The following is an 18,581-nucleotide window of genomic DNA, read 5'->3' on the forward strand; positions in this document are numbered from 1 at the left end:
TTACAGGGCATCCTGCATCTCTGCCCCCCTCTCTGGTCTCCGAATGCCAGATGTCAGCCTCAACCCTTTCCTTCTTCTGGGGTGGAATCCCATCTTTCTTCCATCCTCAGACTGGACCCTGGGCTACAGCACAGGGTGGGTCAACTGGGCTTGCCCAGGAGGTCAAAGTTGTTCTGCAACTTTGCTTTTTCCCTTTGGGAGTCTGTGACCTGTGATGCCCAGCCAGTCTTATTGAACCAAATTGTTGTTTAATCTGAACAGCAGGAAAAAAGTGTCACATGGGAGAATAAAAGGGTTTTAAAACAACAGTCTGTACGTGACTCTTATCTCAAGCACCCCCACTCCTTTGAGACTTCGGAAGAATAAGCATCTTCTGAATTCCCCATGCTGTGTGTGTGTTTGTCTGTGTCAGTTTAAAGATTTTCTCAGCACCAACTGCACAACCATTGAAGTGACTCCTAGCACTGGCGAAACAAGTTGTGTAACCTGGTTGGAGCCTGGAAATAGGATTGTCTCAGCATGAAGCTCAGGTGCTTTTTCTTAACAGCTCAGGAAAAGCCATTCTCACTTCAGGGAGATTGTCTCCCTTCCTGTTTGTTTTCCAGCAGCCTGCTATTAAACTAGGACTATATAATACAGTAGATAGACAGTCAGAGATAGAAAGAGAGTAATAGATGACTTTCATCTGTGAAATGAAGTTTGATGTCCATAAATACTCATGCATTTCACTTTGAAACCTGCTTCCCACAAACCCTCATCATAGCAGAGTAACAGGTGCTACGTTACAATGTACTAGAGCAGTGGTTGTACTTGGTGGTTGTACAATGGACTAGACCAGAGCCTGGGGTTCTGCAGACCATGTGTAAGATTGCCAAAGTTATTCGCACCTGCATTTGAAATTTTGTCAAGGTCCAGATATGAAAAAGTGTTGAAAACCAGTGTGCTAGAAAGTGGGAGCTGAGGGAATAAATACAGTATATGCTGATCCCAAAGCCTGCCCCACCCCCAGTAAAGGCTGCAGATTGACATTAGAGAAACAGCAGATAACCAGTCAGCTGTGAACCCAGGGATAGAGAAGGTAGCAGCAGCAAAGGATTCCCCACACTTTTGTTTGTTGACAGGCGATTGAATGACAGACAGGCTACAATATTTTCAAGTTCTCAAGAAATCAAGATGACACACGTTACGTTTTATGTCCCCTTCTAACCTGAGAAATAATCCCTGAAAGAAGATCCGAAAGGGAAAGAATGGGTTCACATGTGTGTGCTAAAGTATGGTTCTATAAATGTTATGCCAAAAGATTTCATTGTAATACAATTACTACAAACAAATTTTCATCACATGCATGTCTATCGAAGGCCAGTAGCAGGTGTTGGTGCAGGAGTAACTGTACTACATAACGGCTTTTCTTTAGAAAATATTTCAGAGGTATTCCAAATTCTGATTGCAATGGATTTGTGCTGTTATCGCTTTGTTCAGTGAGCAGTTGTATGACTATGTCTCCTGGTAACTGACCAGATTCTGCTTGTAACACTGACATTCAGATTTATGCACACAATAATTCTGATACAATTAGGCGAGACATTCCAAAAAGTCATGAAACAAGAGAATTGCTGGTCTCTGTTTCAGTAAAGAGTAGAGATGAGGTGCAGTCAAGGGATTTATATAGTGGTTGTATGTAATTTACACCCATCACAGGTTACATGAGCTTGTCTGAAGTAACTTGCACTCTCAACTGGAGGTTAGTGCAAAACCTGTTGTAGCAGGTAGTTGCATTGCCTTCCCTGTTTCTGCTTCTCCTGCATTCTGTCAAGAGGAATTTCCCCCTGGGAGCAGGTTATCTCGCAGCTGTCTATTGTTCAGCATCTTCTACCTTCCTCTGAAACTTCTATTCCTAGCCACAGGAAAATGGGCTACATGCACTGCAGGTCTGATCCACTCTGGCATTCCCTATTGGTGGTGTACGTGAGAATATTGGAACAGCCACACGGGGTCAAACAAACAGCCCATGAAGCCCAGTATCCTGTCTTCCTATGGCCAATGCCAGAGGCTTCAGAGGGAATGAACAGAACAGATAATCCTCATGTGTAAATCCAAGAGTATGTTTTTGTTGATCTTCCTTGACCTTCTGGAAGACTCTAGACACGCACTGAGAGCAGAATGATGTCTCCTTCAATATTATCTAGTCTCCTGTTTCTTTTCCTTTCAGGAAGAAAAGTTCAAAACTCCTTGGACCCACACAGTATATCATGTCAGCTGTCAATGACACCAAATTCCAACCTGCAGTGTTCCTTCTCACCGGAATACCGGGCCTGGAAGATGTGCATATCTGGATTTTCATCCCGTTGTGCTTAATGTATCTTATTTCCATATTAGGTAATTCAGTCATTCTGTTCATTATAAAAACAGATCCAACCCTCCATGAGCCCATGTACATTTTCCTTTCCATGTTGACGGTTACAGACCTTGGCTTATCGTTATCCACCCTACCAACAACACTGGGCTTTTACTTGTTTCACTCAAGGGAGATCAGCCATGATGCCTGTTTTGCCCAGTTGTTCTTCATCCACTTGTTTACGTTAATTCAATCTTCTGTGCTCTTGTCCATGGCGTTTGACCGCTTTGTGGCGATCTGTAACCCGCTGAGATATGCTTCCATCTTAACCCCTCCGACAATATCAAAGATGGGACTGGTATCTCTGCTAAGAGCGGTAACCCTAATATTACCACTCCCCATTCTCCTGAAACAACATCGATACTGTAAGGACAGCATCCTCTCCCATTACTACTGCCTGCACCAGGAGGTCATGACAATGGCTTGTTCGGATTTCAGAGTCAACATTATCTATGGCTTCTTTATAACAGTCTCTACACAGGGGTTGGACTTGCTGCTCATCCTCCTATCCTATGTGATGATCCTTAAATCAGTGTTGAGCATCACTTCGCACGCGGCGCGCCTAAAGGCCCTGAACACCTGCGTCTCCCACGTCTGGGTCGTCCTTGTCTTCTACATACCAGAGATTGCCTTAGCTGTGATATATAGATTCGTAAAGAACTCTTCACCGATATTTTTGATTGTCCTGGGCAATGTCTATATGCTGCTCCCGCCCCTGATGAACCCAATTGTGTACAGCGTGAAAACACAAGCAATTCGTGTGAGAATAATCAGGGTATTCATCAAGTGAAGGGTCAGTTCATCACCCAGCTCCAGAGAATCAAACCCCTGTAACTGGCTTCTTGCTATCTCCAGTCTCCACACTGTATGGGGAAGCTCTGGGACAGTGGTAATCCAGCCTCACGAGCTGGGAGGCTGGTCTTGTGGTTTGTGCACTGCTCTGAAGGTCAAGGTCCCAGGTCACACAGGGATTGTGTGCCAGAGTTTGGAATTTTTTGTGTATTGCCTAAATCCTGGTGCCCTCCCTTACTCACAAGACCCTCCTTCCTTTTCCCAGACACAGGATAAGAGCATTAGTTCATGACCTAGAACTTAAAGTGATGAAAACTCTTCTCCTTCTTGTGCTCCAGTTGCACACAGCTGTTCATGTTCCTAGTTCAGTCAGAAGACTAGATTTGATGTTGAAATTGCTGGGTGAGTTTCTGGGGACTGGGCGATATGGAAGGTGAATCTTGATAATCACAGTGATCTCTTCCGCCCTTAAAATCTAGGAATAGTTATGCCTCAAATGGGATTTATTTCCATTGTCTGATTAAAGTTTACAAACATCTTCCAGTAACTGGAACCACTCATAAGCAACTTCTCCTCTGTGTTTTAAGTCCATTTAGTCCTCTCTGAAGAAGGAACCAGGTTCACACCAAAGATAGGTGAAATTTTTCACACAGATTGTTCATTTGATGGAAAATGCAGATTCAGCTGACCCGAAACGATTAGCAATGTGACACAATAGTTTTGGCCATTCAGAAGAATGGTCAGAGGTGAGGGAGAAGGTGGTTGAGCTGTCTCTCATCACTCAGCATAATCTTTAGGTCAGTGATTAGAGTGCTCATGTGGGTTGTGGGAAGGCCCAGATTCAAATCCCACCTTTGACCAAACCTGAAATGGAGTCACTAGAAAATCAGAAAAAATTAAGATTTGGTTCAGCCTAAAGCAATTCTTTTTCAATTTTTCAGAATTGCCACCGGACCAAAAAATCAGTTAGGGGTGACTCTGGGAGGCCTTTCAGGGGACATGAGCACCCCAAAATTTTCTATATCACCCCCTGTAGATACCCCGCCTGATGCAAAGGGTGGCATGGACCACTCTCCGGCCATCCAGCTCTGAATGTTGATGTTATGCAGGGTTGTCCTTAAGAAAAAATGGCTCACTAGGTGAAGGGAGCTCCCGTACAGTGACTGCTGTCCCTGAAGGCTGGGAGCGATGGGGACAGAAACCAGGGGTGGAGCTTTGTGCAGCCAGGGGAGTTTCCCAGACGTGGATCTGACCTGGTCCCAGAAACAGCCCCATGAAGGGAAAGAGGAAGTCTTGCACCACCCTAGCCCAGCCGGGACTAGCAGTTGGAGCCTGGCACAGTGTGGGAGACCCTGGCTGCACATCCCTTCCCCAGAGCTGGACCCAGCGCTTGTGGACTACAGGGGCATTGGCTTGGCTGTGTGTGTACCTGGAAGGGAGTGTTCTATGTATATCACAATGCGACATACACCAGGGTACAATCTGGACTGTTTGAATGACTATGCCCCCTTCATTCTGCAGCTCAGGATGACTTTTGCACTGCTTTATGATGAACAACACAACCCTCCAGGCTCTGGTCACACATAGCCCTCAGCATTCAACGTTGCGTGAATGCTCTCCCAGCCCCTCATGAACGACACACAGGGCAACAACTGCCACTTCCCTAGGCACAGTCTTGCACCCCAGAAATGTGCATCTCGTACTGTCCAGTCCGTTCCCTTTACAAAGCAAGCTCATGTAAATCCATTTTTCCAGCAAAGGATAAAAATTATGCACCAGCTTTTCTTTTTCAACCAGAGTTTCCCACACACTTTTGTTAGAAAGAATCAAACAGGTTGTTCTGAGGGTGGATTGGGGAGACGGAATCCTTTATTGTCTGCTCGTTCCACCTTGATGCTGTGAGTGAGCAACGAGGGGGTTACTTTACAATTCTTTTATCCATTACAGTATGTAAATGTATACATTTACAGCAACTCTCCATAAACCCTTATTTGGTTACATTGACACCTATGAAATGAATATTAACAACTACATAATGAATATAACTATACCCTCCCCTGTTTGTTGTTTACAGGGTTACCATACAGAGGGCAGGCACATCACCTTAAAACCTATAAATTTTACACTAACATTCTTTGAAGTAAAGGCATGTCAGTGGGAGAAGGAAGATAATATGTTTTCCACCAAAAGACCTTGCTTAGAAGTGATAAGAATTTTATTAGCCTTATTTCCAGCACAGATGGCCAGAAATGGAGGAAAAGAAGAAAAAGATAACAGACTAACTAAAATTCATACCAAATAACAGAGAGAAGATTTGCCCTTGCCATGACCCCGTTCACTGTAATTTAGGCCTGATTACTTGTCCAGCTTTTAACTCTTTAATCTACTACAACTTTGACCCAACCACACAGGTTGTCTGTATAGCGCAGTGTAACATACCCCAGGGTACAATCTGGACTCTTTGAATGGCTGTTCCCCCTTCATTCTCCACCTCATGAACAACACAACCCGCCAGGCACTGGTCACACACAGCCCTCAGCATGCAACATTGCATTAATGCTCTCCCAGCCCCTCATGAACTACACACAGGGCAACACCTACCACTTCTCGAGGCCCAGCCTTGCACCCCAGAAATGTGCGTCTTGTGCTATCCAGTCCATCCATGGTACAAAGCAAGCTCATGTATATCCGTTTTTCCAGCAAAGGATAATAATTATGCACCAGCTTTGCTATTTCAAGCAGAGTTTCCCCGCACACTTTGACCCAACCACACTGGTTAGGATAAAGCAGTAAAGCAAGTTTATTAACTCCAGCAAGAAGGATTTAAAGTGATCACAAGTCATAAGGCATAAGGGTCAAAATTGACTGGGAAAGAAATAAAAAATAAACATGCCATCTTATTCCTAAACTTTACCAAGTGAAGCTAGATTTGAAGAAAACAGTTTTTCTCATCCCATTGGAGATTGCAGGCAGTTCACAGTTCTTGGTACACAGGATGGATTTCCTTCACAGCCTGGGACCAATTTCCCCAGTTCAAAGTCTTTCAAGCAATGTTGGTTCAATAGAGACGTTGGAGGAGAGAGGTAATGAAAAATCCATTGTTTCTCATTTTGTACCCTCCTACTTTCCTTGAGTAACACCCACTAACCCCACTGGGTGTAAGCAAAGCAGTCTCCCATGCATACACGTGAGATTCAAAGTGTAATTTGGACATGACTCTGATCTCCTTTACACCAGTGTAAGTCAAGTATAATATTACTGAAGTGAATGCAGTGACTCTGGATTTCCACTGGTGTCAGCGAAAGCAGAATTTGGTCCTTTGAGTTTAGTGGGGTTATAATCCCGACTTTCACTGCTGTGAGATTATAAGGCCCGATGGGATGAATCTACCCCTCATGTGACACCATTGAAGGCAATGGGAGCTCTGTGTGGAGAGATTCCAAGCTCTTTGGGGCAAGGATTGTGTTTTTGCTCTGTGTTTGTGTGGTGCCTCACACAATGGGGTCTTGGTCCATGAGCACAGCTAGCTGGTGCTACGGCAGTACATATAATGATACTTAATGATTAGTCGAGGATCAAGTCCCTCTTCATGTCTTTCAAAAACTGCTCTGAAGTGACCTTTACAGAAGTTGAGATTACATTGAACATTTCCTTTGGAAAAACTGAACTGCCTTCATATTTATAGCATGAGAACAATCTCTCCTTTGGAAGAAGTGTTATGACTGGCTGTTCTTTGGATGGAGAATTTTGCATATCCATCTAGGGAACTGTTTGGTTTGGGGCAAATGTGGGATACACAGGAATCCAAGGCCTTGAAATGATCTTTCTGGGATGCAAGATTCATCGCTGTCTTGAGGATCAGAACGTAAGACGGAAGAATGATCATGGTGTCCAACCTTAATGTGCAAATGACTATAATCAAGCCATACAAGCTGTTAACCCTCTTGTCTGTACAGCCAATTTCATCGCATCCTCATGCAAACCATATGAGTGGGAGAGCACATTGGAACTGCAGAAGGGGAAGCATTTCAGAAGGAAGAGGAGTTGGAAGACTACGCAGATGCCCCTAAATAAAATTGCTACTCCTATTTTTCCTATTAGTGAATTGGAGAGTAGCGAGGTTCTCTCAGAGGATCATATATTGCAATGAAGCTGTCAAAGGCCATTCATCCAAAGGTATGGATGAAGAATATCTGGATGATGCAGGCATCAAAAGCAATTTCCCTGGCATTAAACTTATATAGGCCACTCAACATTGTTGGCAATGTAGGCCCAGACTGGAGAGGGCTAGTAAAAAAGGAAATGTACAAGGGCTCATGGAGGCTTTCCTCTGTCCTGATAACAAAGAGGATAGTTACCGTTCCCTACCACTGTCAGTATGTATGGGACACACAGCTAGAAAGCCATCCAGGAGTTTTGCTCCCGCATTCCAAGGGTTCCTATGTGGATGAATATCTGATGGCTGAAGAATAGCAAATATGGTAGGCGTCCAGCTTGGCTTAACAAAGAAGTCTTTGGTGAACTTAAACACAAAAAAGAAGCTTACTAGAAGTGGAAGATTAGGGAGAATTATAAAAATACTGCTCGAACATGCAGGAAGGAAATCAGGAAGGCCAAAGCACAGTTGGAGTTGCAGCTAGCAAAGGATGTGAAAGGGAACAAGAAGGATTTCTACAGGTATGTTACCAACAAGAGGAAGATTAGGGAAAGTGTGGGCCCCTTACAGAATGGGGAAGGCAACCTAGTGACAAAGGATGTGAAGAAACCTGAGGTACTCAATGCCTTTTTTGCCTCTGTCTTCACAGACAAGGTCAGCTTCCAGACTGCTGCACTGGGCGGCACAGAATGGGAAGGAGGTGAACATCCCGCAGTGCTGAAGGAACAGGTCCAAGACTATTTAGAAAGATTGGACATACACAAGTCCATGGGTCCAGATGCAATGCACCCGAGGGTGCTGAGGGAGCTGGCTGATGTGATTTCAGATCCATTGACTATTTTCATTGAAAGCTCGTGGCAATTGGGGAGGTCCCTGATGACTGGAAAAAAGTAAATATAGTGCCCATCTTCAAAAAAGGGAGGAAAGAGGATCCAGGGAACTACAGACTGGTCAGCCTCACCTCAATCCCTGGGAAAATCATGGAGCAGGGCCTCAAGGAATCCATTTTAAGACACTTGGAAGAGAGAAAGGTGATCAGGAAGAGTCAACATGGATTCACCAAGGGAAAGTCATGCCTGACCAACCTGATTGCTTTCTATGAAGAGGTGACTGGCTTGGTGGATGTGGGAAAAGCAGTACACGTGACATACCTTGATTTTAGCAAAGCTTTTGATGTGGTCTCTCACAGTATTCTTGTCAGCAAGTTAAAGAAGTATGGGTTGGGTGAATGGACTGTAAAGTGGGTAGAGAACTGGCTAGAGCACAGAGCTCAACGAGTAGTGATCAATGGCTCCATGTCTAGCTGGCAGCCGGTCACAAGCGGAGTGCCCCAGGGGTCGGTCCTGGGGCCAGTTTTGCTCAACATCTTCATTAATGATCTGGAGGATGGGGTAGATTGCACCCTCAGCAAGTTTGCAGATGACACTAAGCTAAGGGGAGTGGTAGATACCCTGGAAGGTAGGGATAGGATACAGAAGGACCTAAACAAACTGGAGGATAGGGCCAAAAGAAATCTGATGAGGTTCAACAAGGACAAGGGCAGAGTCCTGCACTTAGGATGGAAGAATCCCATGCACAGCTACAAACTGGGGACCAACGAGCTATGGAGCAGTTCTGCAGAAAAGGACCTGGGGGTAACAGTGGATAAGAAGCTGTATATGCCCTGGTTGCCAAGAAGGCTAATAGCATATTGGGCTGCATTAGTAGGAGCATTGCCAGCAGATCGCGGGAAGTGATTATTCCCCTCTATTCGGCATTGGTGAGGCTGCATTTGGAGTATTGTGTCCAGTTTTGGGCCCCCCACTACAAAAAGGATGTGGGGAAACTGGAGAGAGTCCAGCGGAAGGCAACAAAAATGATTAGGGGGCTGGAGCACAAGACTTATGAGGAGAGGCTGAGGGAACTAGGCATGCTGATTTAAAGAGCTAAACACCACACAGATCTGAGTGCTGAGGGCATCTAGTAATAGCTTTAAACTCGGAAGAGCTTCCCAACCCATTGTCTCCTCAATCTCTACAGATAGCAGTTCTTAATTCTCTCCATTGCAACCGTCTGTAAATTCTCTCAATTGCAACCGTCTGCCAACTGTCTGTAAATTTCTGGTCAGTCAGTTAAAAAATGTACAATATTAACACTGTCCATAAACCCGTAAATAAATGAAAATGTCCATGAAATTGGGTAGAAATGAAACATACTTCATATTGACATTTATTGTCGTCATTCAGAATCACTTCTTGTATCATAAAACTACAATGACCATGACTTCAATTTCCTGTTTTCTATTATTGCACATGCCTAAAGAAACTGGTCGATCAACTAACTGCAGCTAAAACAACTGCAGAATTCCAAATCCCTGTGTACGGAATATTGCGAGCACAGAGTTTATATTTGTAATGACACCATAGGTAATTTGGTTATGAAAATGTTCATAAAGTGAGTACACACTTTTATGACATATTGTATGGTTTATGGTATTTTTAGTGATGTCAGTAAAAAAAATCAACTTCAGATCTTCATGTCAGTAAAACCAAATTGCAAGGCTGGCAACCCTGGCCTGGGCTGCATTAATAGGAACATTGCCAGCAGATCGAGGGAAGTGATTATTCCCCTCTATTTGGCACTGGTGAGGCCACATTTGGAGTATTGTGTCCAGATTTGGGCTCCCCCCTACAGAAAGGATGTGAACAAATTAGAGTGAGTCCAGTGGAGGATAACATAAATGATTAGCGGTCTGGGGCACATGACTTATGAGGCAAGGCTGAGGGAACTAGGCTTGTTTAGTCTGCAAAAAAGAAGAATGAAGGGGGATTTGATAACAGCTTTTAAATACTTGAAGGGGGGTTTCAGGGAGGATGGAGCTAGGCTGTTCTCAGTAGTGGCAGATGACAGAAGTAGGAGCAATGGTCTCAAGTTGCAGTGTGGAGGTTTAGGTTGGATATTAGGAAAAACTTTTTCCCTAGGAAGGTGGTGAAGCACTGGAATGGGTTACCTAGGGAGGTGGTGGAATCTCCATCCTTAGAGGTTTTTAAGGTGTGGCTTGAGAAATCACTGGCTGGGATGATTTAGTTGGAGTTGGCCCTGTTTGAGCAGGGGGTTGGACTAGATGCCTCCTGAGATCCCTTCCAATCCTCATCTTCTAGCTTTAGACTTGCTTAACTTTTTTTTTTTTTTTTGTAGTGACTTGTCTGTAGCTCCTGCTTCTGCCCAGGGATTGATCTGTTTGGTCAGCTGTGGAACGTTTTCTTGACTGACATGTCTCTGTAATTGTTGGGGTAGAAGAGGGAAGTAGTGAGTCTGAGTCAGCGGATCGCTTCCTGGACACATTTGGAAGGGTCCCAGGCGCAGACAGAAGAATTGGCCATCCGGAAATCTGTGAGTGATTCACTCGAAGACTGCCCAAAGATTGCTTCAGACTTCTGGGGGAAACTTAAGTTTTGGGGCACTTTAATCACCTCTTGTGTTTGTATGTGCTGAAGACTGTGGTAAAAGCTTCCAATGGAATTGCTGGAGACCAGAAGCAAAGTTTGAAAATAAAAGCACTTGCTTTGGATTGGTCTTTTTCAGCTATATAGCAGACAGAGTTACGGTGTTTCCTTTGGTTTATTTCCTGATACCAACTCGCAGACACTAAATGTTACAGGGTCGAGGAACCGTGGGTAACACTGCTACAGCCTATGTCAAGGGTTCCTGAGGTGGTGCACAATGCAGCTCTGATAGGGTTTCCCCTTTCTGTTGTTAGGTGCAGCCTGCAGTCTTCTAAATCCCGTCAGTAGATTAAAGAGCTTGGCAAAATGTAAGCAGCCTGCCAGCGTCTTACAGCTTTGCCTGAAGAGTTACAAGAGAATAAGTATGTCATTGGCATGTGGTTCTTGTGATTTCCACGTTTGCAAAAGGAGCAGCAGGCCACTGGGACAGTTCTGCAGTAGTACATGCATTCGGTTATAAATCATATTCAGTTACACTCTGGATTGAGATGTCGTCTGAGTCTAATTTATCAGGGAGAAGAGCAATGACCTGGCATAAGTAAAGCTGGAATAACGGGAAAGAATGGGATGAAATAAAGAAAAGGAAAATTTAGGTAAATTATCAGGGAAAATCTTGTGACACAGAGATGGGTCAGGCTGTGGGATAAGCCCCAATAGAAAGGAAAGAGGGCCTTTCTCTTGGCATATTAAACTGGATAAAATGCTAATAAACGTACCAGAGAGAATAGAGAAAGATTGGGTCATTTAAAGGGCTACTCAACACTATCCTTAGCTGGTATCAAGCCACTGAATTCATTGGGACCTGCAAGCTGTGTCGGTAAACCTTTACTGCAAGCAGGTCACTCTCTTTCCTGCTACTGCCATCTGACCTCTTCTCAGATTCTCACTCTGATCCGTAACGTCGCACCATATATGGTTTTTCAGAAACGTCCATGTGCCTCTGCCATTCTCACTGCATTCTGCCTTCTCAGTGCAGCAGGACACTTACCTGCAGCAGAGCGGGAGAGGCAGAGACAATTTCCTTGGTCTGATGTCAAAGAGCAGCCTGGGTCTCTGCACGCCTGCCCTGGCTGACCGCACCAGAGCTTTCCTTTTAATGCAGCCTCCTACTGGGCACGTTTACACTGTGATTTTCTACATTCAGCTCCTTGAGGCACCTTTGAAAATCGCAGCCTTAAAGGAGAGGGAATCGCTAAGGATCTGTCACAAGGGTCAGACTCATGCTGGATGCCAGGACGCAAGTGTCATTATGCATACAACACCCCACGCCATCCTTCAGATCATTAATGAAGATGTTGAACAAAACCAGCCCCAGGACTGACCCCTGGGCCACTTCGCTTATTACAGGCTGCCAACTAGACACTGAGCTGTTGATCACAGCCTGTTGAGCCCGATGACCTAGCCAGCTTTTTATCCTCCTTATAGTCCATTCATCCAACCCATACTTCTGTAACTTGCGGGCAAAGGCGTATCAAAAGCTTTGCTAAAGTCAAGTAATATAGCGTCCTCTGCTTTCCCCACATCCACAGAACCAATCATCTCATCGTAGAAGGCAATCAGGTTGGTCAGGCAGGACTTGCCCTTGGTGAATCCATGCTGACTGTTCTTGATCACCTTCCTCTCCTCCAAGTGCTTCAAAATGGATTCCTTGAGGACCTGCTTCATAATTTTTCCAGGGACTGAGGTGAGGCTGACTGCTCTGTAGTTACCCTGATCCTCCTTCCCTTTTATAAATATGGGCACCGAATTTACCTTTTTCCACTCATCCAGGACCACCCCTGATCACCACGAGTTTTCAAAGATCATGGCCAATGGATCTGCAATCCCATCATAAAACTGCCTCAACACCCTTGGATGCATTGCACCTGGCCCCATGGTCTTGTGCATGTCCAGCCTTTCTAAATAGTATTGAACCTGTTCTTTCAGCACTGCTCACCTTCTCCCCATACTGTGCTGCCCAGTGCAGTAGTCTGGGAGCTGACCTTGTCTGTTAAGACAGAGGCAAAAAAAGCTTTGAATACTTGGCCTTTTTCCACATCATCATTACTACGTTGCCTCCCCCATTCAGTGAGGACCTACTTCTTGTTGCTAATATATCTGTAGAAACCCTTCTTTTTACCCTTCACGTCCCTTGCTAGCTGCAGCTCCAGTTGTGCTTTGGCCTTCCAGATGTCACTCCTACAATGAAGCAGTCAAATGCCATGGCACTATGACCCCAAACACGGCGGAGAAGGCATGGATGAAATGCATCTGGATAACGCAGGCATTGAAATCAATGGATCTGGAATCCAACCAGAAGATGCTCAGCATGGTGGGTAGGGTGGAGACAGATCAGCCCATGTCTGCCAATGCCAGAATCAAAAGGAAATAGTACATAGAGAGGTGAAGACTGTGATCCATCCATATGACAGCTAAGATAATGCAGTTACCTGAAGATTTCTATAACACACACTGAGCACAGAGGGAGGCCATACGCCAGCCCAGCAATTCCTGGGAAGATGAAGGCCAAGTGGCTGAGGACCGTCTGGTTCACAGCTGACATCTCATGCACTCAATGTCCTCTGACGGTCCATAAAACACCTGCAATAACAGCAGCATTATTCATTTGCATGTCAGATACAAAAAATCCTACATTAAAAGAACATTATTAAGGTTACAAGGTCAAGAACTGAAAAGTTAGGAGGTGACAGAATTAAGATTGCCTGTCAGCCCTCCTTGGATGTACACATTATGATACAATTTTTTATTACATGTCACATATCATTTTTCCACAGGAACTCTGCCTCATCCAGTGCATAGAATGGACAGTGCACACTTAATGAGCAGCTATTCAAAATCTGATTTCACCCCCTTTGATCAGCATGTGACCCTGGCCTTATTCACTGCACTCAGTTTAAACTCTGCACAGAAGACTGAGTAATTCATTTTCTCCTGGGCTTTCCTATGGGGCTAATCGCTGCAGTATCTGCCTTAATTTCCCTATGAGTGCTTCACAAACATTAATGAGTTGATTGTCAGCTATTCAGTCCATTGTAGAGATGGGGAAATGAGGCAAAGAGTATCCCCTACTTTGGGGTGGAGAATCCGAGACACTGAGGACGGGATTCTTCAAAATACTTTGCATTACACAGCACTTTATGCATTCAAAACACAGTTCCCAGTGGCAGCGGTGAGTGCTCAGTGCTTCTGTGAATGAGACTATGGGTCTCAAATGAGACACCCAGAATATGAGGATCCCAATTAGTGACAAGTATGGTATAAGTGACTTGCCTATCATCACACAGGAACTCTGTGGCAGAGGCAAGAATAGAATTCCAGTTTTTCAGGGCAGCATTGAACTGCCTTAATCATGAGACCATCCTCTCTCTTCCTAAGAAATCCAATGGAAGCCCCTGCTCTGGAGACCACACAAGAGAAGCCCTCTGAATTTCCCCACATTTGCTCTTCAGCTACAGGGTAACTAAACACACGATCTCCCCTCTTGCTGTTCTTCCTTTTCCTCCCCCAGCAGAGCATAAACACTTGCCTCCCACCCAGCACTCTCTGCAGCACAGACTGTGTCTGGATTCAAAATGGAGAGCAGGCCATTTATAACAAGAGCCCCTCCCCTGGGTGTAGTGATTATAGTCTGGGGGGGTGGAGCCAGGGCCCCATATATACAGCTCTGAGAACAGCTGGAAGGGCGTTTTGTTTTGTTTTTACTTTAGAGAGAGGGAGAAAAGTAGCCAGTTGTTTATAGCACAGGCTGAGGATGGATTTACTCATGCTGTTTTTTTCCAGATCAACTTTTGTGTGTGCTGGGCCTTCCCCAGAAACCAGGAGAAAGGACTACTTCTTGTACAAGTCAGCAAAAGAGGAGTTTAGGAGACCTGATGTTTATTTCTCTCTTCCTTGAAGTCGGTGTAACATTGTCATTGTCTCCACAGCTTCCCCTTCCTGTGACCCAAGAGGGTAATTCTGGCTCCCAGGGGCAAATATCAGCAGGGGAAAATGAACTCTAAGCAGCCTGAATGTCCCTTTATGCAGTTTCCTCTCATGACACCTAGTCATACACCTCCTCTTCCCTCTGGCAAGAGCACCCTAAATAATTCCTTCCCCCCTTCTGTGCCTATGCCCGCCAAATACCTATAAGCAGTTCTCACATACATCCCCCTCCCTTGGTTTCTGACTAGTTCTTTTAATGTGTCCTCATCCATCAAACCCTCCAAGGACCTGTTACCAGATTTGCCCATCACTGTGGGGTACACTCATTTATTAGGGTTACTTTCATTGGGGGGGGTGATTATAAAAGTTATTTTATTGCCAGGTCTATAGAGTAATAGGCATACAAGGAGAGACCAATAAAGAAAACACTTACAGTATTACACAGTTTCCATTGGGGTATTGAGGAAATCTAGACCAAGTTTGATTACAAGTCAGGTTTGGAAAGTTATACCTGGAGTGAGAGAGAGAGAGTTGGGGTCTCGCCACTCAGTGCAGCTTGAACCGGTCAAAGGCTCCCAAGAGACAGGCTGTTCATCTTAGGGTCCGGTGTGCTGGAGGCAGGCAGAGCCCCCAACACAATCAGTCAGGAAAAGGTGAAGTCCCAGTGGAACTGAGGCAGCTTTTGGATCCAGGCAGCAGAACAGGGTTTTGAACATGGCTAGGGGTTTTTGTAGGGAAATAACAATGGTGCAAGGGAGAAAACTTGATTTGTTTATGGGTAAACAATGACTGAAGGGAGTAAACCAGAGTCGTTTTGTTTAGTCTGGACACTGGGAAATGATCATTCCTGGCTATGGCAATGTTACTTGGAGGGAGCTCACAATGCAATCCGGTCGATTCGGTATTTTCATTATCAATAAGGATCTATGACTAGAATTGGTCTGATAACAGTTGAGCTGGGGGTGTGCAGGTGTGGGATCATTAACCTCTGGAGCAGAGATCCCCCATCATGCTATGCTTCCCTGCTTCTCTGGTCCCAGAGTTCAGTGCGGTCCCTGTCTTGGAATCTCAGTTCTTCATTTTGTATGTGACTGGAGATGCCTCCTTGTCGCATCTTTGATGCAAATGAGGCTAGGGGAGTTACCTTAATCCTATCACCCTTGTCCAGAGGGGATTAGGTGTGTCTCCCACTGCCTTTTCATTGCTTTTTGTCAGTCTTTCTTCTGATCAGTTTTGGTTCAAGAAGAGGCTGGGAGGGTTTTTTTTTTTTTTTTGTGAGTCAGACAGGCTGCGTACAGAGCCCTGCTTCCCCAAGAACATAAAGCTGACAGATAGCAGGCCAGTATCAGGCCTGGGCAGCTGCCTAGGGTGAGAGTGTTTGAATCATAGAAGATTAGGGAGGGAAAGGACCTGAGGAGTTAATGTAGTCCAACCCCGGACTCAAAAAATGGAGATTCCACCACTGCCCTAGATAACCCACTCCAGTGCTTCAACACCCCCATAGTGAAAAAGATTTTCCTAATATTCAACCAAGACCTCCCCCATTCCAACTTGAGACCATTGCTCCTTTTTCTGTCATCTACTACCATTGAGAACAGCCTAGCTCCATCCTCCCTGGAGCCCCCTTTCAGGAAGTTAAAGACTGCTATCAAATCCCACCTCACTCTTCTCTTCTGCAGACTAAAGAAGCCCAGTTCCCTCAGCCTCTTCTCATGTAATGTGCTCCAGCCCCCTATTCATTTTTGTTGCCCTCTGCTGGACTCTCTCTAACTTGTCCACATCCTTTTTGCAGTGAGGGGCCAAAACTGGACACAACACTCCAAATGCGGCCTCACCAATGCCGAATAGAAGGGAATAATCACTTCCCTCAATCTGCTGGTAGTTCTCCTGTTAATGCAGCCCAGTCTGCTGTTACCCTTCTTGTCAATAAGGGCACACTGTTGACTCATATCCAGCTTCTTATCCACTGTTACCCCCAGGTCCTTTTCTGCAGAACTGCTGCCTAGCCAATCGATCCCCACTTTCTCCACATCCACAGAGCCAGTCATTTCACCATAGAAGTAATTCAGGTTGATCAGGCATTACCTGCCCTTGATGAATCCATGCTGACTGTTCCTGATGACCTCCCTCTCATACAAGTCCTCAAAATCGATTCCTTGAGGATATGCTCTTTGATTTTGCCAGGGACTGAGGTGATGCTGCCTCGTCTGTAGTTCCCTGGATTCTCCTGTTTTTTGAAGATGGGCAACATATGTGCCTGTTTCCAATTGTCCAGGACCTCCCCCAATTACCACAAGTTTTCAGAAATAATAGCAAATGGCTTTGCAATCACATCGGCCAACTCCCTCAGCACTCTGAGATGTTTTCTTTATTGGATAATTAGGAAGGCCCAAAAAGAATTTGAAGAACTGTTACCCAAATTAAATTAAAGTAATTTGTAGCCTATAGAACTAGCCTGCTTGCTTTCATTATTATTAGAGATATTTTTCATATATATTTTGATATGATTGTATGATTAAATAAAAAAATGATATATTTTATTCAGCTCTAATGCAAAGTACCTTATAGGCAACATCCTGGATGACAGCTATCACAGGCCTCATCCTGGATGACAGCTACCGTTAGTATATATATATATTTAACCTTTGGCTTAGATAAGTATCAATGTAGAACAGGATAAGACATATATGGTCATAACCTTTACCCTAGACAAGTCAAGGGACATTAAAAGGGGAAGGGGCTGTCCCCGGTTACGCCCAAGAAACTTTAAAAGAACACCACAGAACCCACAATAAGCTAGAAATAACAAAGGTGAGATAAAAGTCCACTTGGAAATGGATGTGGATACGTCAATAATACGTACAAACCTAGTAGCCAATAGATTATATGTACCCCAAAAGTTTGGAGGTGGAAAGGCCAAATATGTGCCTGGAAGGAGGATCCATATTCTTGGGGGTATAAGTAAGATCAAATCTAGCTCATCGGGGCAGTCGACTGTCAGCTACCCCTGCTTGAAGTTTTATTTAGTGTTAAAATTCATTCTTTATTTTGTATTCTTAAAGTTGTCATGTTGTAATGTTAGTCTTAGCTTATAGCTCTTAGCTTTGAAGCAGTGCTTATTCCACTCAACTCCAAGTCCAGGAAGGGTGTGAGTATACTAGCTTAAAGCATATCATAGATATATATATCAAATAAGTCTTTACATTTAAGATTGCATTAATCCATTATCCATTTGATTATTCATTTTATTGTCTCTATATCAGTCATTTGTTTATTATTTGATGTTATCTTAATAAATTTATAAAATTATACAAATATTGGTTATCACTGGAATTTTCCTCTGTTGTACCCGGGGTCCTTATGAAACTCACCTGAAGCCTGATTAAGGATACGAACCACATAATCCTTTAATTAGAGCAATTGGCAAACCTCTTACCCTATTCAATAAATTAATAACCATAAAATCAGGCTACAAATTAAATTTAAACCCTCAGCTGATTGGTTCAGTGTGTGCCAGCTTTAACCCCGTCATGGCCAATGGCAAACTGCAGGAAGCCCAATCACAGGGGGATGCTCGGTGTTGCCACCAAACTAAACAGGAGCGGAAACCCTGCCGCAGGCTCTATTCCTGCAATCCAGGCTGTCAGCGCTGTGCGTACGGCTCAGAGGACTCACAGGACTCCCTCGAGGGCGGCCGAGTGGTATCAGCTGTAATCTTGCTGCAATATAGTAAATCAGACTAATAAAAGTTATGTAGGGTCAGATTTCTCCCCAGTACCCCCCTTTCCTGCATTACAAACCCAGGGTGCTGGCTGTGCCGTCAATATTC

General features: G+C 44.5%; 1 protein-coding gene and 1 pseudogene across 1 annotated transcript; one reads left to right on the forward strand and one right to left on the reverse strand.

The window, feature by feature from the left end:
• Positions 1–2,249: 2,249 nt before the first annotated feature.
• LOC137149982 (olfactory receptor 51G2-like) lies at positions 2,250–3,185 on the forward strand. Its single transcript, XM_067543635.1, has one exon. The coding sequence runs from the start codon at positions 2,250–2,252 to the stop codon at positions 3,183–3,185; it is 936 nt and encodes a 311-aa protein (XP_067399736.1).
• Positions 3,186–6,866: 3,681 nt separating this feature from the next.
• LOC137149984 (olfactory receptor 51H1-like) lies at positions 6,867–16,800 on the reverse strand (annotated as a pseudogene).
• Positions 16,801–18,581: the final 1,781 nt, after the last annotated feature.

Source organism: Emydura macquarii, unplaced genomic scaffold (assembly GCF_026122565.2).
Source record: "Emydura macquarii macquarii isolate MOO-44397 ecotype Brisbane River unplaced genomic scaffold, CSIRO-AGI_Emac_v2 contig_934, whole genome shotgun sequence".
NCBI lineage: Eukaryota > Metazoa > Chordata > Testudines > Chelidae > Emydura > Emydura macquarii.